This window comes from Melozone crissalis, unplaced genomic scaffold (assembly GCF_028551555.1).
Source record: "Melozone crissalis strain CALT ecotype California unplaced genomic scaffold, PUWL_Pcris_2 ptg000009l_1, whole genome shotgun sequence".
In the NCBI taxonomy this organism is placed as follows: domain Eukaryota; kingdom Metazoa; phylum Chordata; class Aves; order Passeriformes; family Passerellidae; genus Melozone; species Melozone crissalis.
Genome location: NW_026535787.1, coordinates 16,692,779 through 16,717,419, shown reverse-complemented (window position 1 = coordinate 16,717,419; position 24,641 = coordinate 16,692,779). Strand labels below are relative to the sequence as shown.

Sequence of the window (24,641 nt, the reverse complement as noted above, 5' to 3'; positions counted from 1 at the left end):
TTTTGACCAATAATACGATCATTTTATTTTCAAAATAAGTATTTTTTAGCAAATGAAAAGCTTATTGCAACAGTACAACATCTCTATATCCAGTGTGAAAGCAACATGGTGGTATAAATATATGCATCATTGTATTACACAGAATCTATTATACACATTCCAGTTAACCATGGAACAACCAACAGGAGTAGATGACCACTGATTATGGGCACAAAGTATTTTTGTGAACAAGATTTTGAGAAACTTGAGGAAAAATCCTGTTTCTGGAAAGATGACAATCTTGGGATTCCATTTTTGTTTTCAATGAAGTCAATGATTTTTATTTTTAAGGATGCTGTATATAAGAATGCACTTTGTATTAAAACAAAGATCAATACTTTACAGTTTAAGAAACTTTACATATGTACATAAATTACATATCAGGAATGGTTTTAAAGCTCAAAATGAGTGGTGGGAAAAGTCTATTTTCCTTCTATTAGAATCTTGAACTCTTTTACGTTGTGATCATTTGCAACAGTAATGGCATGATCCAGAGCTCGGACACTTGCTAGAAGCTTTATGATCTGCTTGATGTGCTCCCTAAAAAAGAGGCAGGAGAAGTCAGTACAGAAACAGAACAATCAATGGCATTGATTAATTTTCCAACAGAAGACTACATTATGTGGAGTCATATATTTCATATTCCTGTTGCAGATTTATTATATTTGCTTAATGAGGTAAAGGCAACAGATTTGTTAATGCTGTGAAAAAGCAAGACAGAAGATAGAAATCAAATTAGAACCTGCTATGAAAATAGAACAATTGGATGTTTCTCTTCCAATAAAAATTTTTACCAAGTTATCATTTCACCTGGTGAAGAAAGTTCTTTCAAATTTAGAAACACACCAGCAAAACAAGAGAGTTCAAAAACTCAAATAAAATCCCAAACTATTACACTGAAACACAGGAGTGTGCCAAGACTGTTCATTCCTGCGCTGTTGCTGCTCCCATTGGCCAGCAGTAACGTGTCTAATGCAAACTTTTAATTAAGCTGATCATTGGATTCAAGTAAAGTTACTCTTGGATCTCAGGCAAAACAGGTTCCTCTAGCTGGCTGTGTAAACAGTCAGAACTTTTGAACTGTTCACACAGGAGAGTTTGGAATTTAGAAGCCACTACTCAGGAATCAGCAACAGGCTCACAAGGTGGAACAGCCCAAACATGGTAGCTACAAAATTTGGCAGAATCATGGAATGCTTTGGGTTGGAAGGTACCTTAAAGCTTATCTCAGTCCAGCTCCCTGCCATGGACAGGGACACTTCCAGCACACCAGGTTGCTCAGAGCTCCATCCAAGCTGGCACAGAACATTTCTAGGGACAACCACAGCTTCTCTGGGCAGCCTGTGCCAGGGCCTCACCACCTTCACAGCCAAGAATTCCTTCCCAAGATCTAACACAAATATCTCTTCCTGCAGGTTTAAAGCCACTCCCCCCTGTCCTGACAGTATCTGCTCATATAAAAACTGCTTCTCCCTGCTTTTTATAAACCCCCTTAAGAATCCAGGACACTAAGCAGTAGTGCAAAATATATTATCAGTGTTCTAGTATTTCCAGCAGTTGCTATATTCAGACACCTTAAAAATACCCATTTCTGACGTGTGAATTCAAAGCAGTTTCCAAAGACACACAGCAGGATGGAGAGTTATCCATGTTTGTATCCATTGGCAAAATAAATCAAATCACAAGAACTCAAAATAAGTTACCTGGCATTTCTCTTCTCTACATCAGAGCAACCAATGCTGTTTCTGTAAATTGTATCAGCCAGGTGAACAAGGTATCTACAGAAGTTTTCTAGCTGAGAAATAGTCTTGTCTCCTGTTAGATTAGTGAACCACTGCTTAGGGAAGCAGGCAATTACCTAGGAAAAATGGGAAAAAGGAAGTTAAACACAATGTAACAAAAACTTTAAAGCTATGTAACATGTATGTATAACTTGTGAAGTTTGCCTAGTAAGATTGCAGGGATAAGGCCCAGCTGAGTGAAAAAGTGAGAAAACTACCAAAAAAACCCACACCATAATCCAAGCAGCAAAGCACTGAAACCCACAGTATACCCAATCCATCTACAGGCATGAGCCAGAGAAGGTTCTTTCTTTACTCTGTACACTACACCAAAAAAACAAAACCAACCTATTTTTCACTGACTACAGCCTTTGAGGTATCAAAGCCAAGATTTCATAGGCAATGTCAAGTTTTAACTATATTTTCCTTTCAGTTTAAATCCATTACTTTAAACATTGCTTGATTTTACTTACACTTTGAGCTTTCTTAATGCTGTCCTCTCCATACTCTGAGTTTTGAAAAGCCATAAGAATATATCTATTTAGCAACCCATCTATGGACAGCTCCTGTAGAGTTTTGTTTGAGAGGATTCCATACCACTGGAGAAAGTTTCCCAATAACTAAAAATACAACACAGGGAAAATAATTATTCCAAAATGCACTGAAACCAGGGAGCTGATCAAACATATCAAACATTTTAAAATATTTTAAATGTTTTGCAAACCTATTCAGAATACAGTCTCCCTTGCTGCTGCCATTTGAACAGAAAATTCCAGAGAAGAATTCTGTTTGTGTAATCATGGAGAGCAGTTGTTCAATCAACATCAGCCTCTACTTTTCTGTTTAGCTGGGAGTTAATTTTCTTCACAGTCTTTTATTGGAAATAAGCTATGACAGCCACAGCTTTGAGCTCCCACATTCCCCAAAAGCAGTGTCTTTTATTCTGACAAGCACAAGGACATAAAAAACCTGGGGTAAGCTAAGTGACCCCATAACATTCAAGCTGAAATGATGGTGCTTCCACTTGACAACCTCTTCAACTACAAAACCAATGAAGTTGGAAAAGATCTCTGAAATTAAGTCCGCTCTTAGACCAAACACCACCTTGTCAACTTGACCAGAATATGGAGTGCCATGTCCATCTTCAAAAACCCCTCCAGGGATGTGACTCCACCACCTTGCCAGGCAGTCCATCCCCATGGTTAATTATCCTTTCTGTGAAAAAATTCTTCCCATGTCCATCTTAAGGCTCTCCTGGCAGAGCTTAAGGACTTTTCCTCTCATCCTGGTGCTGGCTGCCTGGGAGCAGAGCCAGACCCCCTGAGCACACTCCACTGTCAGGCAGTGAGAAGGTGCCCCTGTCCTGTCTCCACCCTTCCCCACAACTCCAGCTCAGCTGCTCCTTCCCAGGACTTCTCCTCTAGACCCCTCCCAGCTCTGTTCCCATCTCTGGACATGCTCAGCCCCTCAATGTCCTCCCTGAAGTGAGAGGCCCAGAGCTGGACACAGCATTCAAGGTGTGTCCTCAGCAGTGCCCAGCACAGAGGGACAATCCCTGCCATGGTCCTTCAGGACACACCACTGCTGGCAGGTTACACTGGCCCCAGGTGGCCCTGGCCTTCTTGCTCACCTGGGCACAGCTGGCTCACCTTCAGCTGCTGCTGACCTGCACCCCCAGGGCCTTTCCTGCCCAGTGGCTTTCCAGGCACTCAGCCCCCAGTTCTGGGGTTACTGTGGACAAAGTGTAGGGACCCAGCAGTTTGCCCTGCTGACCCTCATCCCACTGGCCTCACCAATCCAGGTCCCTCTGCAGAGCCTCCCTGCCCTCCAGCAGATCAACACTCCTGCCCAACTTGGTGCCATCCACAAATTCACTGAGGGTGCAGATCATCAATAAGGATATAAAACAGGACTGGGCCCAAAAGTGAGCCCTGGAGACACCTCTAGTGACTGGACACACCATGAACAGGGCACAGTGCGTTAACAAAGACTAAGAATCCAGAGTTGGAGGTTTTGCAAGTGAAGTTGAAGCAGTTTCCATCTATGTTTTCCATAAATTTGAGGAGGATTTTATTGCCACACTGTCTTAGACCAAAGATTTACCAGACATATTTACTGACTTACCTTAACAGAGGACCAAAACTGACGTTGGAAAAACAAATATGGACCAGAGTTCTTGTTTTCTAAGATGCTGGAAAGTAAGACATTTCTTTAATGAGAAACCAAAACCACACCTGTCTTGAATTTGCTGGCCTTTTCCTTCCAAGACACAGTTCATTTCCACAAATATTCCCTTTCATCCTCCTTGTCTCTGCTAAATGCTCCCAGAAGAATAATAAAAGATCTCCTGTACCAAGGCATTGAACCACATTGAGAAAAACCCCTCTTAACTATGGACAAACACAGTGACTGTCTAAGAAACGTCTAACACCATAGCTGAAAGTAAACTTACTTTTTTGGATACAAGGGCATGAATACATCATCATCTAGTGTTCTCCTCATTCTCAGCAACAAGGCCTTTAAAAGCATCTGAAACAAGTAATGTTCTTTTAAATGTCCAGTGCACTGCTTAGTAGTTAAACACTCAGAAACTGATTTTTAAAGCAACAAAGAACACTTGTGACCATAACAGTATACATACATAGTTGAGCACACAAATAAATAGTCTTAAAGAAGTCTGTAAAAATTACCAGAGCAGAAATTTGACACTTTCAATTAAAACTTGAACTCTTATTACCACTTCCTTCATTCACAGAAGGCAAGCTAAACAACCCAATTTCCAGGCAATATGTTTGAAAAGGCTGTAAAGATCTAAAAAAGAAAAGCCCAAGTACTTGTAGCCATCCCTTACAGCCAAACTGGAGACTAAGTCTTACTACATCTGGTGTATCTTTTTATCTCTAGTATGCATTTTGGGAAGGCTTCACTGAGTTTCTTCTTTTAATTTATCACCATTCTTTACTCCCCACAATCAGGCTGCAGAGCACCAAATAATTTTAAAATTCTTTTTCTTGCTGCACTTCCCAACATAAGGTATTAAAAATGTATTCAACTTCCTTAACTAATGCAACACATTTAAGAAAAAAAATCCAACAACTTACTTGTGTATTTTTGTTTTCTGCATTCACCACTGAGGGATAGCCATCTATTAGTTTCTGTACAATTGCTACCATTCTAGATGTCTGTGTGGTAGAAAAGGGATCCCAGATATTTTCAGAAATTACTGGAAGAGATTAAAGAATTACTCCACTTTGCAAATATTCAAATACAGTAATTATTATACAAATAATAATTAGAGTATTATACAAATAATTATTTGAGTATGATATACTCAAATTCATGCAATTATTTACAAAACAGTAAAATCTGAAAGCACAAACCAGCATCACACTCCACAACTCCCTCCCTCCCACTTTTTAAGCCTATAATTACCTGTTAATTTAGGAAGGACAACTCTCTCTACAATGGTAGGCAACAGTGAAATATCAGCATCATCTTTCACCTGCTCCTGCTCTTCACAGCCATAAAACAGCAATGACTCAAACCACAACATTGTTTCAAAATCTCGACACTTGCCCTAATAAAAAAAGAATTGAGGTTAGATTCCTACACAAAGGTTTGAAGTTAACACATAGAAGTATCATGCATGCAAGTACTATACACTCACAAAAACAGCTTTAAAACACTCTGCCAAATGAACCAACCATCCTACCAGCATAGCCACTAGATGTAATGAAAAGAGAAAATGGCTGAAGCAAGACTGATCTTTTAACAGTTTTTGCACCACAGATTTTAATTTCTACTTACACCTAAACCAAACAAAAGCCTAAAGATTAGGGTCTAAGTTAGAAGTACAGCTCAATTGTGCTGCATTTTAAAATTATGCCTTCTGGATTTAAAAGGTCTTTCTATGAGCACCTTGTAATTTTTCTACCTCAACAAAATGCTTACCAGGATAATAACAGAGAGTAGTGAATACAGTTAGAATTTAGAATGCTGTACCATGTCTCCAACTAACATGAGCTTTGTTTTGTCAACCTGAAAACTCAGAGAAATAGCATGGGGGAAATGAGAATGCACAAAAAATGTTTTCAATTTAATGATGGCATCTTTCTCAGATTTTTCCTTATTTGAAGGAAGTCAAACATCAAATTAATAAAATTATTTTAATACTCTGAACTTTCTCTGAAGAGAAGTCATGCCTCCTCCTCCTCTGCACTTGAAGAAGAGGTGAAAACAGAAAAACCCCTTCTGCAGATATTCTCTTGGTAGGTTAAGGGAAAAAAAAAGCACTTCTGAAAAAAGGAGGAACAGAGAGGGAGTCAAAAGCTACCTCAACTATTTATCCTGGTGGCATCTCATGAAAGCATTGATATCCAGGCTGGACAACAAATGTGTGCCAGGGATACTGGGCTGCCACAGTGCTGTCCTGCCTTTCCCATGTTCCCTACACAATAACTGGGCAGTGAGTACTATGAGAAAGACTTGGAAATTGCCAGTCAGAATTCTACAGGGTATGGAGGTGTAGGTGAGACACATACATAATCTAGAGACACAAGTTGTAATTCCATGCAAGAACAAGCTTCTTAGTTTCACTTCTGATGAAACAGTATTACCTAGAGTCACAATTTTCTCTGAAATATTTTAAAGAATAATGTATTTTCACAGAACCAACAATGGTTTGGGTTGGAAGGGACCTTAAAGATCACCTAGCTCCAACCCATTACCATGGGAAGCTGCAGATTTTTTGGTGTACACCACTTCCTGAGAAGGATCTGACAAAGTGCCAAATTTAACTCTGGTTTGCTGGGAACATAGTGAATCAACTAGTCCAGGCACTCCCTAGAAAAACTTTGCCCCAAGAGGGGTACCCATTTGAAACTTCATCCCTAGAACACACCTTCAGGAGAAGCACACATCAAAGGTGCAATTGACTTTGCTCCAGTGTGAAAGAACCACCAGGTAGCAGTTAACACAGAAGCTGCTTGCAGACAAGCTTACCTCCAAAGGAGTCCAGGTGAGCAGCTGAAGTCTGATTAAAGGGTTAAACAGCTTTGGTAAACAGAGGCCAATGTAAGCATCCTTATAAGAAGCAAAGTACTTGGAGCGCCAAGCTTCAAACTGTGACTTGATGCAATCAATGGAGTAAAAACTTTCCAAAACATCCTCGAAAACTTTGCTGGATTCTTTCAATATACGATCTAGCAGGGGAGAAAAGGAACAAGAAGTTAATCACCTACTCCCTGTAATGCCTCTTTCAAGACACTCTTTGATGCTCACTGGCATAAGGTAACTCCCATAAACAAAACAAAAAAACCCCTCACCTTTAGAAGCTCTGTTACTCCTGCCTCAAACACACAAAGCTATAAAAACAGGAGCACAAATACTCTCCCATAGACTCGTTTATCACAGGTCTCACTTTTCACATTTCATGGCAGGATTTTAAGTTACCAGATGGAATTAGGATTGGTGACATACTGGGCTGTATTCAGAGTGGATCTAACTTCAAAGCTGGCCTTGCTTTGCATGGGGCTTTCAAACAGCTGATCTCCAGGCCCCTTCCAACCCAGATTCTTCTACATCTTTGATAATCCAAGTGCAAATATGGGAGGGCATCTCAGATAAGCCAACTAAACTGGCAGTTCAGACAGGGTGAGTCCTGGCAGACACCATGCTAAAATGCTGCCCAGGACACGCCTGTTGGCACTGGGCAGTGATTACAATCCTCTAGCACCTTCTTTCTGTTGTTTTTTTTTTTCCCTCTACATATCATTTTCCCTTTATTTTTCCTACTTCTCAGGTTTGATTTCATTTTAATCAGTCGTATTTAACTGCAGCCACAGTTGTAAATGTTTGGTCACAGTAGTAACCCTTACACAATGAACACAAGTAGTACACACAGCAGGCAGAGGCAGGGCTGAGGGAACAGGAGATTCTGTCATATAACCACACAGTTCAAACTGGGATTAAGAAAATACACTACATATAAAGTTATTGGGTCCAAAGTGCACTCCTCTATTCCACTGCTGTTTCTGGACTAACATGAGAACTACAAACAACAGTAAAAAAGCTTTACAAACACTATGCCTATTCAGAAACTGAAGAAATTTCTACAAAATGCTTTTGCATAAATTGCCAAGTTACCAAGTGCAATTCTGCCCCACTGAATCTAGATAATTTAATTAACAAAGTTAATTACAGCACCTAACAACCCTGAACAGTTGTTCTGTTTATCCAAGACCCCTCCCTGCAGGAAGAAAATCAGTGCAATCATAAAATTGCAGTAAATTAGGTGTGGAAACTGTCTGCACCTCCAAAAGACCTAACAGCTAGGCAGATCATCTAATTGCTTTTCTAGTATGTTCATACTTCAGGTCTCCACAACCACCTACATAAATGACTTTGCCATTTATGACCTTCTCTGTGGGAAATGACCTCTTTATTTTAAACCTCTCCAACCACTTAATTTCAGGGTCCCTAGCTATCATACTGTGAAAAGTTGATTTTGTTCTACTTGGAGAGACCAAAACCATTCAATCTCTCCTCAAATCCAAAACAAGCAATTCTATGTACGCAATCCTTGCTGGCCTCCTCCTCCTCCTCACTTCTTCTAACCTGATTCTTTTTTTAATCAGAGCAAATGCTAACTGTACCACAAGATCTTTCTGCCCTGTTTGCATTCAACATTGTTTTCTATCATTTGCAAACTTTGCCAGGCTGCAACAAGACTGTACAAAACTTTTGTCATTGCATTTCTAGAAGCTTATTCACAACTCCACTAAATACTTGCCAGGAACCAAAAAAAGACTTCTAAAGCACTGAGGTTTTCAAAATTTCCCCAAGTAAGAGAAACACGTATTTCAAGAATGATAAACTATCTTACAAATGGGAAGACTTACTGATAGTCCAAAAGCTTACTGCCTGCCAGCAAAAGCATGTTAGAATTAAATAAACAGAACCTCACTAAGGATGGGTTATTCAGTCAACTGCAAGACACAACAACTTGGTGACAGAGACTATTCTGGTCACATTGATGATCCAGGAATCAAAAATTCCTAAACTCCCTCCAAACTATGGCGAAGTATATAAACAGGGCTGTGTGTGGATCCTGTCAAGTATTTGCTATGTTGTTATGTAAGAGAATTGGGATTGTTCAACCTGGAGAAGAGGCTTCAGAGTAACTTAATTGTGTCCTTAGAGTACTGAAGGGAGTCTGCAGGATGGAGAGGGACTGGTTACAAGGGCCTGGAGTGACAGGACAAGGGGGAATGGCTTTCCACTGACAGAGGGCAGTGTTAGACAGGATACTGGGGAGAAATTCCTCCCCTGTCTGGGTGGTGAGGCCCTAGCACAGGTTGCCCAGAGCAGCTACGACTGCCCCATGTCTGGAAGCGTTCAAGGCCAGCTTGGATGGGGCTTGGAGCTGCCTGGTCTAGTGAAAGGTGTCCCTGCCCATGGCAGGGCAGTGGAACTGGGTGGGATTTAAGGTCCCTTCCAACCCAGACCATGCAGTGATTCTGTGATAAAGCTTGGGTAGCTTTTCTAACCTCGCTCTAGGTTGAAGTTTGTGATATCTGTTGAAGTCTCCTCGTCATCGCTGGAAAGGCCTTCCAGGTGATCTGCCATCTTCCCAGTCTGCTCTCTCGCTTGTCTGCGGCGAGCCCTGCAAAGGAGCAGCAGTACAAACCAGCTCCAATAAAGCAAGAGAAAGCAGCTGTTTTCCCCACCTAAGCCCACTCAGGCTTGTCCTTTTAGTTCTAGAGTCAAGCTGAAAAGCATTTCTACTATGCCGTGACCTCAAGCATTCCCCTACATTGCTGCCTCAAACCGTGAAAAGAAACTAAACCGGCAGAGACCATATAGATATGGACATAGCTATATCTGTAGTCCATATAGACATGGATATATCTGTATCTATATTCCAGATAGATATGGATATGTCTGTATCTATATTCCATATAGATATGGAATGCATTTACTGTGCTTTCTTTTAGGGATTTTAAATCAGTATCAGGGAATGTTTTGTACACTTGCACAGTAAGATGGGGTATATAAGAATACCCCTGCCCAGCATACCAGCTAAAGTGTTTTCTTCCCTTTTCAGGGAAGAAGCAAACATTATCACCCATGTTAGTAAGTCATACAGGACAGTTTTATCTTGCAAGCAGACAAAGACTCCTAAAGGAGGAAAGAAATCTCATTCCCTACCTTCTAGCCTCTCTTTCTGCAGTCCGACGCTTGACTTGCTCTTGATAGATCACTCTGTCTCGCCCAAAAGAATCAAGATTTGGAGCCATCAGTGCCTTATCTGTAAAATTACATCAATGAAAATTAAAATTCTTATTTATGATTCTATAAATGTGCTGTAGGCAGTTTCATAAGAGCCTTTTACCTACTTTTAGACTAAGTGTAAATTGAAATAGAAAGTCAAGTATCAAAAGAAAAAAAAAACACAATGCCCCCCCAGAAGCCTGAATTCACGATGTGTAGAGGTTAAAACAGAAAGCAGTGGACTTTGGAAAAATTTCTCCTTAAATGCCAAATAGTTTTCACTGTACTTCACTCTTATCTCTCTCACAACAGTGCTGAACTACACAGAAGTCAAGAGTTTTAACAGAAATAGCTTAAATGAAATGTCCAAGAAAAAAAGTGCTCCTTTACATAAATACATTCACCACATAATTTTTAAGAAGAAAAGTAGCAAAAAAAAAAAACCAGACGAGAGTGACTGGGGCAAGAATATATGTTATTTCAGAGTTATAGTCAAGTCGTTTCTACATTCATATGCTTCAGATATCCCTAAAGTTTAAAACACCTCAAAATCTATAGAAAGATAAAACATCTTCCTTCCTTTTTTCAAGCTCTGCTTATCTATGTTCCTGGCTATAGAAAACAACACAGCTAGAACAGCAGATAGCAGGCAGGAGTGTTTCCAGTTCCTCCTTTCCAGGTAAACTTTAAACAGTAGACCAAATGCTAGCCACTGCTCAAGTCCACCCATTAAAGTATAAACATTTGAACAACAGCCTATCCAAACTTCAGGAATAAATTTACATGTTCTGACAAAATCTATTTAAAAATCCATAATTTAAAGTATTAATGCCAATCTATGTCAATATTCCAATTCAACACCTGAACTACTAAGAGCCTTGTCTAAACTTCCACATACTAAATAAGATCTCTCTGCAAAACCCAATCTCAGCAATGAGAACTATTCCCATCCTATTATTAAACATCAGTATACAAAAATCCTTTCTAAGCTTCTTTTAGGAAATCCGTTTCTAGTTCTCAAAATAGCATTTTCATGATAAAACTGCAAGGCCATGTGATGCCTGGAACTCCAGATAATAGTCCTAAAAAGAATATGTATGCTAACCACTCTATAAAGGAATGGCCAACTCTGACACCCTAACATTTCACCATCTTCAGTGAGTTCTAGCTAATGGTATTAACAAGATCTCATCTCTGACAACTGTGGCAGAACAGGGGAATGGCATTGATCACAGAATTTTACATCAGCAACAGGACAGAATGCCATTTTTAAAAATGGGAAGCTTTCTGAAGCATAAAGAGGACTCCTGTTAATAGGATATTTCATCCACTGATTTTAATACACTGATTAAAACCTCCCCCAAGAAAGATGTATTTCCATCCAAATTAACATTTATGCTTTTGTAGAGTTTTACATACTGAAGAGTAATCACCACAAGAAACCTCCTTAGTGAGAATCCCCCATCCACCAACTCACAGGAAGCAGGCATTTTAACTGGCTATTCTTAAGCTGTATTTCATACAGGGGCACTGTATTAGTCTGATTAGTCTTCCAGTTCTTTAATTTACCAGTTAAATGTCTGAAATCAAATACTTATACTGCCTATAAAACAGAACATTGGACAGAAGTCTAAAGCCCAGTGCTTTGTGGCTTTATTCATTTAACTGTACATGCTAAATGATATTTATAGATTCAGGAAGGTTAAAATAATTTTTTTAAAAGTCCTGATATAAGAAAATGAGGAGTCACATACTACCACTACTCTCACAGCCACCATGCACACATTTTTAGTGCTAGGAAGGAGAAAATATAGTTAAGAGAAACAGAAAGGAGAGATAAAGTCAGAGTTACAGTGGTTTCGAGTTTAAAACAAAACAGATTAGAGAACTTTCATCTAAACTTGCTTCTACTCATCTCAAGAGCAAGAATAAACTTCAATAAGACAGTGATACATTAAACATTCACATTTCAATTAAGTCATACTAAGTAAACAAGGTTGTTTAATGAATAATAAAAACCTTCAAGATGGACTGACTTGAATGGCTTGAAAACTCCGAAGATTCATCTTTAATATCATCTTGTCGTCTTTGGACAAGGCGGGAAGCTCGCTGTTTGTACAGCTGGTGCATTGCAGACTCAAGCTCGTTAATCAGAGGCACCTGTAAAAATACAACACACCACGTAACACCCGGATCCTGGGCTGCTCAGCTTCTGGGGTCCCAGTCTATGGCGGAGCAAACGCTGCCACCGCGCTCCCAGCGGCACCAAGTCCTGCCTTCACTCCTCTGTACCATCTGCACCAGGAAATATTCAAGTGTGGAAAGTGCACACATTTAACACTGGCAGCTTTCAATCAGAACAAAAGCATCCTGAAAGCAATGAGTCTACACAGCCAGACATCCTATTTAGAGTGTGAAATATTCTCTCCAGTGTTCTTGCTTTCCCTACAAGTGTGTTCCGTGTTATGTCAAGGTCTGCAATTCTCAGATGTCAGTTGTTTCCTCTCTATCTCTAAACAAGAATTTTACACTTCAGTGAGAAAATAATCTGACTGTACAAAGTGAAAAAAACACCTATCAATCCAACCTACTGAAGCCAGCAGCTATTGTTTTGTGTCCTCTCACTCTTAACAGCATACGCTGAAATATTATTACTGCAATGAAATAAAATCCTGCATAAGGGTGTTATACCAACAGGTAATTCAAATCAGTCAAATACTCCTCTAGCTTATCGCTAAAATAAAAGTAGTACAATTTGTGCAAGTTATGCATTAAGTATAACCTTGAATTAATCAGGTAGGTCATGTCAGACCTGTCAGTTTTTTTTTCTTTAATGAACTATTTTGGTGGCATCTCTAATAAAAATAGATGATATTATGACAGCCAGGAATTTCCTGACATTAAATAGAAGGTTCATTGCTCTTTTTTTGTTCTCATTTCTTTTGAAAAAAAGTCCTTTTGGTATGCACACTTAAGCCATGTCCTCCTTACCTCTGAGATGTATGCTTATTCCACAGTCTTCCAGCCTTTTATATTTCATTGCTGCCTACCACCCAGGATTATGTTTTTTTCAAAACAGAAGATAAAATCAGATATTTTTTCCTGAAGTATTTTAGAATGTGACTCAGCAACTATTAAAGAACCTCCTTCAGTAAAATGTAAAATTCTGAGTTGATAGCTACAGGGTCATTTCAGCTCACTGAGACTGACATATACATCAGAGAAGAAAAAGGTTTTAGCTCTGTGGGATAAATGTGGCTCCAGGGATTAAAATGAAAGCAGCTCTGCACCAACTCAAAATACACACACCTTTCTTTTGGAGAAAAGAGTAGAGAGAAAGACAGGGAGAGAAAAATCTTCCAAGAGATGGAAGTTCATATTTGGAATTTAAGACAGTTTTGAAAACAGAAATAATAGTTAAAAACTACTAGCTTTACTGCAATTTACCATAGGAAGTATAGCTTCTTCTCTTAAGCAGGCAGAGGAAATTCTAAGACTGAAAAGTTAAATGAAGAATTTTCAATGCATCCTTAGTAGTTCTTTCTGTAATTTTCTCAGGATTAAAAAAGAAATCAATTGATGTATTCAAATATATGAATCCACTCAAAATATTTCCCATCCAGAATACAAGAGACTTAGAAGCCCTTATTTTTCTCTAATCAAATCTGTGGTTAATGAGTGGCTGACAATTTCACTGACTACTATAAAGTTATAGCCTTCATTTTCTGTTTTGTTTAGTGAGTACCTTAAATTCAGTGTTTTCAAGGGGATTTTTTATACACTTTCCTTATAAACAGTGGAAGAGGAAAAGCAGAAAGATCTCTAAACATTCAGATCACAAGGATAATTCAGATACACAGAGTGTGTTTTGGTAATTCATTTTTGCAGGCAAAGTAGCAGTTCATCTACTTGTGCTGTCAAAGGTCTGCCCAGAACAATTCAATCTTTCTGTATCCACTGTACATTCCTACATTCAAAATGTAAAAATGCCAGTGTGACTCGCCAGCCTTCTCAGAAAACATAATTTTACAGTAATTACTTCTGAAGGAAGTCATGCAACCATCTTCCACTCTACTGTTTTTCTTATTTATGGGGGGGAAAAAAGGTACACAGGATTTGACCTTTCTAGTGCTTGTTTCTAAAATCTGTGTAACAGCTGTCTTCTCATACTCTGCTGAGCCTTAAGACTGGGCAAAGTGATCCTAACATTCAGAATCTCTTCAAAATACCATATTTATGTTTTTGTATATGTATGTACATATATATGTATATACACATACAGTATTATTATTAGACATATATTCTCATGTATATTATAATAACTACATACATTATTGTAAATAATAATAACAACACCTTAAATAGAAGCAGTCAGGGCCACAGGTTCTACAAAAAAGCTGAAGGTAATTTATCTCTACACTCAAAAGTTTAGAAATATTTACCATCCTACTACATTTCATTTAAGTAAAAACTTGATACTGATGTTATTACTTGACTTTGTTCCCTTCCAACACCTCCTTTATAGAAAACTTTTCAGTGTCCTGTGGGCTACTGGTTCTGAATTTGCTGGTACTTTAGTCATGCTGAAAGCTCTGCATTCCAAACTACATTATCTAGCCAAACAATATCAAAATAACAAAATGAAATGCTCCTGTTAGACTGACCACATAGCCTGCTACTTTTGCAACTCACTTTACATACAAGTACAGCAGCAGCCTCCACCTGAAAGCAGCAAAACTCTGTGAATGCCTCTAAGAAGCCTGAGATGATAAAAGTCACATTTAAAAATAATTGAACAAGACAGCTTATGCTAGCAAGGAGAACCTCCAGACATGGTTTACAGTCATCACAAAAGTAATTGAACAAAAGGTCTTTAGAAAGAAAACACTGAATAGAACAGATATTTAACTTGACTTCTGAAATACAAATTTACCTCAGAGTAAAAATGTAAAAACTTATCTTTAATAGGAAATCAGCCATCTGGGTAACCAGCACTGCCTAAGAAAGTACCTTTATTGATCTTCAACACCTAATGCTAACACAGACTCAGGAATATGGCTTCTTAAGTGAACAATCAACTGCAACTAATTATACTAATTATACTGATTAGTTATACTAATCAATCAGCTAGGTGAATTAACTGTCCCACGCTTCCTGGGTTTCCTCATGACACACTTACTCTTCACTTTTACAGGACAAAGACCAGACTGTCCCAGTTCCACTAAGAGAGGACAATTAATATCTAACCCATCAGCACCCAAAATGCTTCTCCATTCCTCTCCCACACCTAACAGGCTGGGCAAGCAGTAGCTTAGAACTACTCAATTATTCTGACAAGATATTAAGAAATTAATATACTACTACTGTATTCAAGTCAGAAGACAATGAAGAAATAGCCAATATACTGCTAGCTGAACTTTACAGCTTCTGTGTGTGCCTAATATGTGTGTGTATATATCAATATATATATATATTCAAGAGTTTCTATTATATTTACAACAAAGTAAGTAATCAAAGCACGGTGCATAACATAAGAAAAAAAGACTAAGTTTTTGACTTAGGGATGCATTAAAGTGTCACACTACATGAAAGAAATATATTTTAAAGTGAGGTGTCTTTGAACAGCTATGCTAGTTTTAAAACTTCTCTCCTTCAGACTGCAGAGCAATACCAACAAACATCTGGCAGGAGGAAGTTTATAATACAGAAAATACAAGCCTGTTATTGTGTACATCAAGCACTCCAGAAAGTAGTAATGTAAATTCAGCCCTTATTTTTGCTAAACTCATGTCCAACACAAGTAAAAAGGATTATCTGAGTAAAGTTGAAACGCCAGAGTATCTACAAAAATCCTGAAGACATAAAATCTGCAAGTTTTTAGGCAACCTAAAGTCAGGGAGCTGGGAGGAGAGATTTCTGGTAACGAGCTTAGCATGATAGAAAGTTCTTTCCAATCCTCAAAGAACCAAACCTTTTGAAGAATATGCTCTCAAAGGACTTTTTTCAAAAACACAGGGAGATGTACTGTTTGGCATGTAATAAGAGACCTTTTTTTTTTTTTTTTGTAAAGAGATGAATGTTTTTGCATCCTTACCTTTTCACTGAAACACTCAAGCAAGTCTTGGACATACCCTCGCATTTCTTGCAAAAACTTATACCGTTCACCAATACCCCCAGAAGACCCTTCTAATCTTTCAATTGCCTTGGTAGAGTCCTCTTGGCTTTGCTGATGTTTCTCATATTGCTGCCGATTAGCTTTGTGCATTTCTTTCATAGAGTCCAACCTGAAGGGCAATGGATAAATAGTAAATTTACATCCAAAAGTCTGTCTATTTCAGACCATTGAGACATCAAACAGACAGTACAGTGCAAGTACTGAGCCTATATAAGGGAAATTTTGCAAAGAAATTCTTGAACTTTTATCTGTCACCTTCTCCCCTCTCTTCATGAACAGTCAGGCTAATGATCCACACTCATTTGCTAAACTGCTGCAGTGCACAGCACTGGCCACTCCTACAAACTTCTACAGGAGCTGATAGCACACAGAGCAGTGCAAGGCTGTCCCTAATGAAAAGCTGGCAGAACAGGTTGGGGGTGAATGGGGACTACAGCTTATACAAAGCATTCTTCTTCCTCTACTAACTTGATTCCCTGTCAAACACTACAAGGGGCATACAAACCAATTTTGAAGACATGTAAAGTGCAAGCTGTTCCTTACATATGATTTCTCATTGCAATTGTGTTGCTCATTCCATGCCTTCTGCGTACCTGACAAGCAGATTACAGTGTTTAAGCCAAAAAATCCCTGTATACACTAAAAATTAAATTCCTTATCTACTGAAGGGGAAACCTCTGATTCACAGTTTAAAGGAATGCAGCTTGATAAGCTAAACACCTCACTGGCCTTTTATTTCTTCACTATAAGACTGTGCAGTGTCCAGAAGATGGAACTCAGACCTCTCTTCAACAAGATCAATGGCCTCATATTTAAAGTTTCACTTCCAGAGAAGCAATCCAAGGAGATTTTCGAACAAAGTGTCAATGTCATCTTCACTTTGAGCTTTTTTGTTTGCCTTTTTTTTTTTTTTAAATGGATGTACCAGTCAGTTTCCAGCGATGAAACTCTGTGTTTGCTCCCCAGGACTAAAAGACACCTGAGGAACAGAAACCTAGGGGACAGGTCTTTAAGTCTAAAAAGATGGTCTGTCCTACCTGTCTTTAAGCTGTTTCTTTACCAAATCAATAGTAACAGGAGTCATCTCATTACTGGGAGTTTTGAAAGGAACTGTATTATCTGTTTTTTGAGACTTGGTTTCCGATGATCCATATGCAGCATAGGTGTATGGAATGCCATATGATGAACCATAAGACAGTGTCTGGTAAGTGTTCTGGTAGTACACATTATTCACTTCTGCAGGCTGACTTGGCTGAACCTAGTGGCAGAGGAAATGTAATTGTACAATATTAGACTTTAAAGAAAGGGGAAACTTACTTTTTTACACATTCCAAATCAAAGTGGAAAATGTAAGGAGATACAGTTACAAAATGTAATTATCAAGGAGATTTAAGCATCCAATACACAAGATAGAAGAAACAAATGCCCTCAAGAAGGTAAATGGACAATTTCTTAGTATCATTACCATTCTAAATACTTATACTATTTCTCTTTAAAGAGCATCAGAATTTACAGACTTAATTTCCCAAATGAAACTACTCAAGTTTGTAAAGGATTTACCAATACTTGCAGAAACAAATCAAAAAAGAGTGCACAATTATATACATGCCTGGGGTATGTTGATTCCTTTTCGTATCTGCTCTTGCTCCCATCTACTGAGTTCTTCATCTTGCTCCCCTGCCACTAGTGCTTCATCATCACTTCCCTCAATACCTTCACACAAGTAAGAAAAAGAAGATAATGCATTCATAATTGCAAGGGCCACAAATTCAAAAACCTGAAACCATGCCTCAGTGACCACCTTCCTTTCCTCTTCATGAGGAATTAAGGACACTGGCCTGTGAATTATTAGCACAGGGGTTCCACTGGAAAGATCCAGTGGGAAAATTTATAATTCACTGCTGGTAATCCTCTAATGTCTAACTCCTTTTCCAAAAGGTTATTTTACCTGCTAGCCAGCAAGAAGAATTCTATATCAAATGTTTTTCTTTTCACAATTATATACTTCCTAAAAACAGAGTACAGGAAAAACAAGAATCGATCCTTAGTGTAAGTTTCTATCACAATCAGCAGTGTGCACAGGAACAGAGTTTCGTGCTCAAAATTTTACAAGCATATTCCATTATGTAGTACCTTCCCTCAGAAATGTTATGCAACTCCAGATTGTTTGAAAAACATGTTGTTTAAAAATGCTGAATGGGAGCACTCGCAGTGAAAACAGTGTGAACATTTATCAGCTGACCTTCCAAAAAAGGGTTTACCTATTTCCTCAGCAATCTTTTGCCTTTGGGATTTTTCCTTCACTGTAAAAACTATCCTCCTCTTCTCGTCATCATCTTCATCATCACTGGCATCATTTTCATCTTCTCGAACAAGGCGGCCTTTACCTGGTTCACTGTCAACGGGGGTAAAGTCTCCAAGCTCACGAGCCATTTGGCGCTTTTTCCTAGCGGCGTGAATAAAAGCAGCATCTGGAATTTCTCCTAGAGACAGATGCGGGCACGGTTAAACAACCTCTGTAACACAACAGGTGCTACAATTTCTTACTGCTCATCTCTGTCACTGTATCAAATCATCTCTGCACACAGAAAAAAGCATGAGTGGAAGTAAATCCATACTCACAGAAAACATCTGAAAGCATCTTAGATGCTAAACATGTCAACTTTCTGAGCAGAAACCCTCAAAGTCAGGATCATCACAGAAAGTCTGGCTCTGCTTCCAGCAGCTCATGACATAAGACAGAAGCCTAATGCTCGTATGTGAAATACTCCCAAAGAAGAGGGAGCCCTTCCTCCCCAGAAGAGGAGCTGACTATTGCAAAGGGAGGAAGAAAATGAGGTGCATGACTGGGTAATTTCCTATCCCAGTACTGCTCCCAGCTCTTCTTATTTTGGGGGAATAAGAAGCATCAACTGTTTCAACAGACATCAGTCAGAGATTAAGAGGAGACCAAATCAGACACAAGTAATTAACAGAAAATTGTACAATCAAGGGGAAACATGAAAAGCATCAGACCTAATCAGAAAACTCTAAAATCTACTGCACAAAACTTAACACAACTTACATACGGCATATAAATCAATGTGTGGGCCCAGGACACCAGCTGGTATTTGGGGAGCAAACTGCCATAATCAGCAAACTAGTTTCAAAAATATTTTCTCAGGGCCTGACTAGAACCTCAGTATACAAAACAGGATAGGGAAATATTTCAGATACCTTGCACACCCATCATTGAAAGATTTTCATTAAAGAAGAAATTTTAAGTGAAAGCAGTTAAATCTCATGTGAAGTCACCTATTCCAAATCTAGATTTTCTTGCAGCTTGTCATCTACCTGAAAGATGAATTCCTGCTTCTGACATCAGGATGAAGCATTCCGTAGCAAAACATTTTCTCCCATAAGACATGTAAAACTGAACACCTTTAGAAAATAGCAGTTGCTTGAACTCTCAGATGCTAAATTGTTGGAAACTATTTCCTAATCTCTCACACACATTAGTTTGCTACAACATTGGCTAAATCACTTGGTAACTTATCAGACATATTACAAAAACCAACCTGGGCGGAGAACATTCAGTGATGACAGAGCACTTGAAAAAGCACCACCAGCTTTTGGCTTTTCTTCTTCCTTCTCACTTTCAACTTCCATTTCTTCTTCACCATGCTCACTGTTTGCAGTGCCATCTTCTTGGCCTACATCCTTATTCTGTCCTACCTTTTCTGGTGGTGCTTCAGCTGATAAGAGAGCAAAGTCCATATTTTACTCCATTCATAAAGATCACTCACAAGTATTTTTTTTAAGATATAACAACCAAAAGTGAAAATCAAATGAAAATGTTAAATAATAATTTTATTGCTTGAGATCTAGGAAAACACACTTTCTTAATTGTGATTAAATCACTGACATTCTCTCAAAATAAAATGTGACAAGGCAGGCCCCACCAACCACTAAACATTCTCCACATTGTCAAGTATTAAGAAAGTGGGGGAACTCAACCTTGTGCAACCTTGTCAAAGTCTCTTTCAATGAGAAAGCACTGCCTGTGTTACACCAAGTCTTTCCACAAGAAGTGATTGATTTTAAAAGATCCCTTCATTTCCCTCTTGGGCTACATCCTACATTAGGTGGGTAACATACAGACACAGGCAGCAAGTATAAATAATGTGTAAAAAGATGCATGCTAAACCCAGCTACTCAAACCAAGCTGCACATATCTGAGGTTTCAGACTCAAGCTCTTGTTCAGAGAATCCAGCCTACTCTCTCAGTCCTGTCCCATCCAACAGATAACCTGAACACTAGCCACAGAAATTATAATTTCTGGTTTTGCTCATGCCCCACACCACTGCATAGGCAATTTAAGGATTCTAATAAGAAAGAATATGTGGGTTTTCCAAATGCAGACAAAACCTTTAACATAATTTAATTAAATTTAAAAAGGGTATTTCCTGCATGGGACCATGTTCAACCTCCATGTGCTTCTCTAGATCATAAGCTTCCCAGTTTGTGCTTGTAGTATTACATAATCCATGTAAAAACTTAAGTGGAGAAGGAAGCACTACTCTTTACCAATGACCTTCCCAAAAACCAACAATACAATGAAATTGAAGTCCCAGGCTCTATTTCAAGCTCTCAAGCACTGTACATTGTTAACAGATCCTTCTGCTCCAACACTTTGAGTCTATCATCCTAATCAAGTCTACTGGAAGGTCCAAGTCCTGAAACAGGCAGCTGTTTAACAATTAACCTAATAACAAAGACCACCACTCTGCTCACCCCTAAAATCTTCCTTTTTGAAGAAAATGCATTACAAGGACACATCTTGTCAGACAAGCACCAGGTATGTTTTCAAACAAGTGGAATTCCTTCCTAATTCAATAACCAATTCATCTGTCATAAACACAGCGGCAATTCAGAATAAAGATGTCTACTGACAACCATCTAACAGAGCTGGGAAGTTCCATCCTTCTATGTTAATTTCTACATCAGAACCAAAGCACTCTCTACCAACACAGAAGAGCATTACTAAGGCTCAAGTAACACATTTCATCTGTGCTTTACTTCAGCTCTAAATGTGAAGTTCTCTAGAAGACTAACAATTCATTCTGAAAACAATACATTAAATTACAGTACTTTATCTTTTCCACTACATAAGTTACTATTATTATTAGTTTTGCAATTACCATCTGTTGGAGAATTAGCCTCTGTTCTAACTTTTGATTTTTCAAGATCTTCTTTGTATTCTTTCTTCAACTGTTTTACAATCTTTTTGCTGTAACTTGATTTCTTCACTTTGAAAACTTCTTCTGTTTCTTTAAAAGAGAAATTGGATAACGTTACATCAGATCTGTCAAGCAGATGTTATTTATCAAATCTCTAAATTTTGTACCTGGAACTTCACAAATGCCACTAACAAACATTGTAGGGTTCTTTCACAGTCTATAGTGATAGTCTAATTCTATGCCTTCGGTACTTCCATCAAGATTTCAAATCATGAGTTTCAGAAACCAAGTTTCAGTGATTTCAAGAGAATTCCTTCTAAGACGACTCAAAACTATAGGAACTGTTGGACAACAGGCAGAGAGTTCGAGGTGACCCATGAGCACCAGCCACATCATATTAAAACAACCTCGACACAAGCCACGGGACAGATGCTCCTCAGCTAACACTGCTGGCTCCAGGGGGAGGCTACTGCTGCACTTACTCCCCCACAAACCTGCGGGCCACGCAGGTGCAGTGAACGCAGCACAAGCGATGCACCAGCAGCACAGAAGCAATGTGAAGCCCTATACCGCACCGAGCCCTCGGGGAGCCTGCAGGCCCCGCAGGAGCCGAGCCGAGCCGGGCCGGGCCGGGGAAGGCGCGGCTGCACTGAGCCGGGCATCCCTGGCCCCCCGCACGGTGCCCTCAGGGCCCGCCCTCCCTTATGTGATCCCGCATCACCCCAGGCCACACGGGGGTCTGCCCTAAAAAATAAATACGGATCCCGGCTCGCTTGGAGGGACGGGGGAGGCCCAATGCAGGCTGAGCAGCTCCGGGTTCCTTTCCCGCAAGAAGCGACCCAAAAGCCGGGCAACGAGGCGCCTCACCCTCCTCCTCGTCCTGGAAGCTGAGCAGACTGGCCCTCGGCACCTCTTTGTTCTCCCGCGACTTCTTCTTTTCCTTGGGGCGCCCGGCCACCGGCAGCCCATTGCCCTGCTGGGGCTGCGGCGGCGGCGCCGGGGGCCGCAGCACAGCGGGCGCCGGCAGAGCCCCCAGGCCCGCTCGGTCGCCTCCCATCAAGCCCAGCCCCAGGCCGAGAGCCGCTCCGTAGCTCGCGGCGCAGGCGAAGGCCGCGGGGCTGCCGGGCAGGGCGAGGGGCACGCAGCCGGCGGGCAGCGGCAGGAGCCCAGCGCCCGACGCCAGCGGCACGGAGGCGTCGCTGGGCCCTTCCCCCGCCGTCCCGGCCGCCGGCGCCGGTTCCTGAGGCGGCTCCTCGTCGCGCTCCTCATCCTCCTCTTCCGAGTCGTTCCGCTTCCGCACATTCACCCTCCGCGCCTTGCGGAACATCCCGCCAGGCCCCCGCCGGCCGCCCCGCCAGGCCCCGGTGCCGCCCGCTCCGGCCGCCCCGCGCTGCGGCCCAGGCCCGGCCCCGCGAGCATGGCACCGCCGCCCGCAGCGCCCCCTGCCGCCGGCTCCACCAGCGGCGGGCGGGGAGAGCGGCACTGCGCCTGCGCGGCGGGCAGCGCGCGGAGCGGCGGCTCGAGCGGCCCGCCCCGCCCCCGCTGCGCCCTCACGTCCGGCGCCATCTTGTGCCTGGAGAGCGGCGCGACCCGGGCGGGAATGGGGGGGGGACGGGAAAGGGGAGAGGAGGGTGACAGAAGTATAAAGTGACTTATACTAAATGTGAAAAAGGCGTATTTTTTTATTGGTTTTTTGCAAATATTAAAATGAATATTGTATGGTTGTGTTAGAAAGTTATGCTGTATTAATTCTCTTAAGTAGCGTGTTAAATATAGTTTTAGGTTATAACAAAATGTTAAAATAGAAACTATGCTACGTAAGATACTTTTTTTCTAACGAAAGGACTCGCACCGAGATAGCAGCCATAGGACACCTAAATCTTTCAGAGAAAAAGAATTTATTGCTCTCTTATCAGAAGAAACGAACTTCTTCCCGCCTCACTCAGTCAGGACGACGCCGTCAAGATTCAGAGGAAGAAGTTGACATGACCAGACAGAATCCTGTGTTTGAATGGAATTTATGCATCATGTATGAGGTGTATGAATATGCAACAGGCTGTTGTTTTTAAGGGTTAATCCTCTGTTAACGGGTGTCCTTTTTCGGGCTTATTTTGCCCAGAAAAAGGTACCCAGACTGTCCGTAACTCTTTGTTTGTATTGTCTCATATTGTCCTAATCCAAATTTTCCAAATTATTACTCTAATTATATGTATATTTTTATAACCATTTTATCATCATTAAACTTTTTAAAAACAAGTGATTGGCATTTTTCGCATTAAAGAAAAGGTTCATCATGTGAGATGAGTTTGTTGTATAAAATTTGTTTTATTATACCAGACAGAGTGCGTTTTGGAGACATTGCTCTGGAAAAATTCTGCAAGCTTCTAATGCAGTACTTCTAAAGCCGTATAAAATAGAATTGGTAACAGGTTCGTGATATCTGCTGGGGCAGAATAGGGTGGTTGGGAAGCTCACCACAATATCAGAGCTGTGGATTTCTGTAGTTGGGGATTTTTTGCTCTTTCCAGAAAAAAATCCTTCTGTGCTTACTTGGGCACTGGAATAAAATCTCTTTGGCCTGAGCCTTATTCAGAACACTAGAGTGGCAAAAGTAACTAGAAATTTAATTTGCTCTGTAAGAAAGCCCATGGATTTATTAACCTCATTTCTTCCCAACAAGGCCAGAATACATACATCCTCAGCTACTGCTGCATGTGTGAATTTTTGGACACCACTGTCATGATAATGGGGAATTACTGTGATTTCAGCACATTTTTTTACCAGAGGGCAGCAGATCTTTGCTGAAGATCATTTAGGTTAATTTTTCCAGATTTTGGAGAAAGCCTTGCTAACATATAGGAACCAACATACTTGTGTTTATTGGCTTTTTTTTTTTAAACACAGCACTCTCCTATGTAGGATTGGTGAGTTGCTAGTTTGTAAAAGCAAGGTTAGCTCTCTTGCAGAGACAGCTGGATAAAGGCAGATGACATGAATTATTTGCCTGTGTCTGTTACAGACACTCATGAGAGGTATCACTGGAAATATTTGTAATTTGGAGAAAAAGGCTTATGGTTTGTTGCCAAGGTGCTGACAAAGGAAACGATGTCTTTACAACAACTGATTCAATTGTTCTCTGGCTGAGTTAAATGGAG

At 40.2% G+C, this 24,641-nt stretch overlaps 1 protein-coding gene across 1 annotated transcript; it reads right to left on the bottom strand.

Moving 5' to 3' along the window:
• PAXBP1 (PAX3 and PAX7 binding protein 1) lies at positions 1–22,828 on the bottom strand. The gene is made up of 18 exons (XM_054270481.1): positions 22,354–22,828; positions 21,448–21,576; positions 19,824–20,000; positions 18,528–18,749; positions 17,876–17,979; positions 17,304–17,524; positions 16,186–16,375; positions 12,128–12,251; positions 10,029–10,128; positions 9,368–9,483; positions 6,822–7,021; positions 5,253–5,397; positions 4,922–5,043; positions 4,273–4,349; positions 3,945–4,011; positions 2,294–2,440; positions 1,743–1,897; positions 1–579 (listed from the first exon to the last, which is right to left on the bottom strand). The coding sequence occupies exons 1-18, from the start codon at positions 22,811–22,813 to the stop codon at positions 462–464; spliced, it is 2,874 nt and encodes a 957-aa protein (XP_054126456.1). The 5' UTR covers positions 22,814–22,828; the 3' UTR covers positions 1–461.
• Between the last annotated feature and the right edge of the window lie 1,813 nt (positions 22,829–24,641).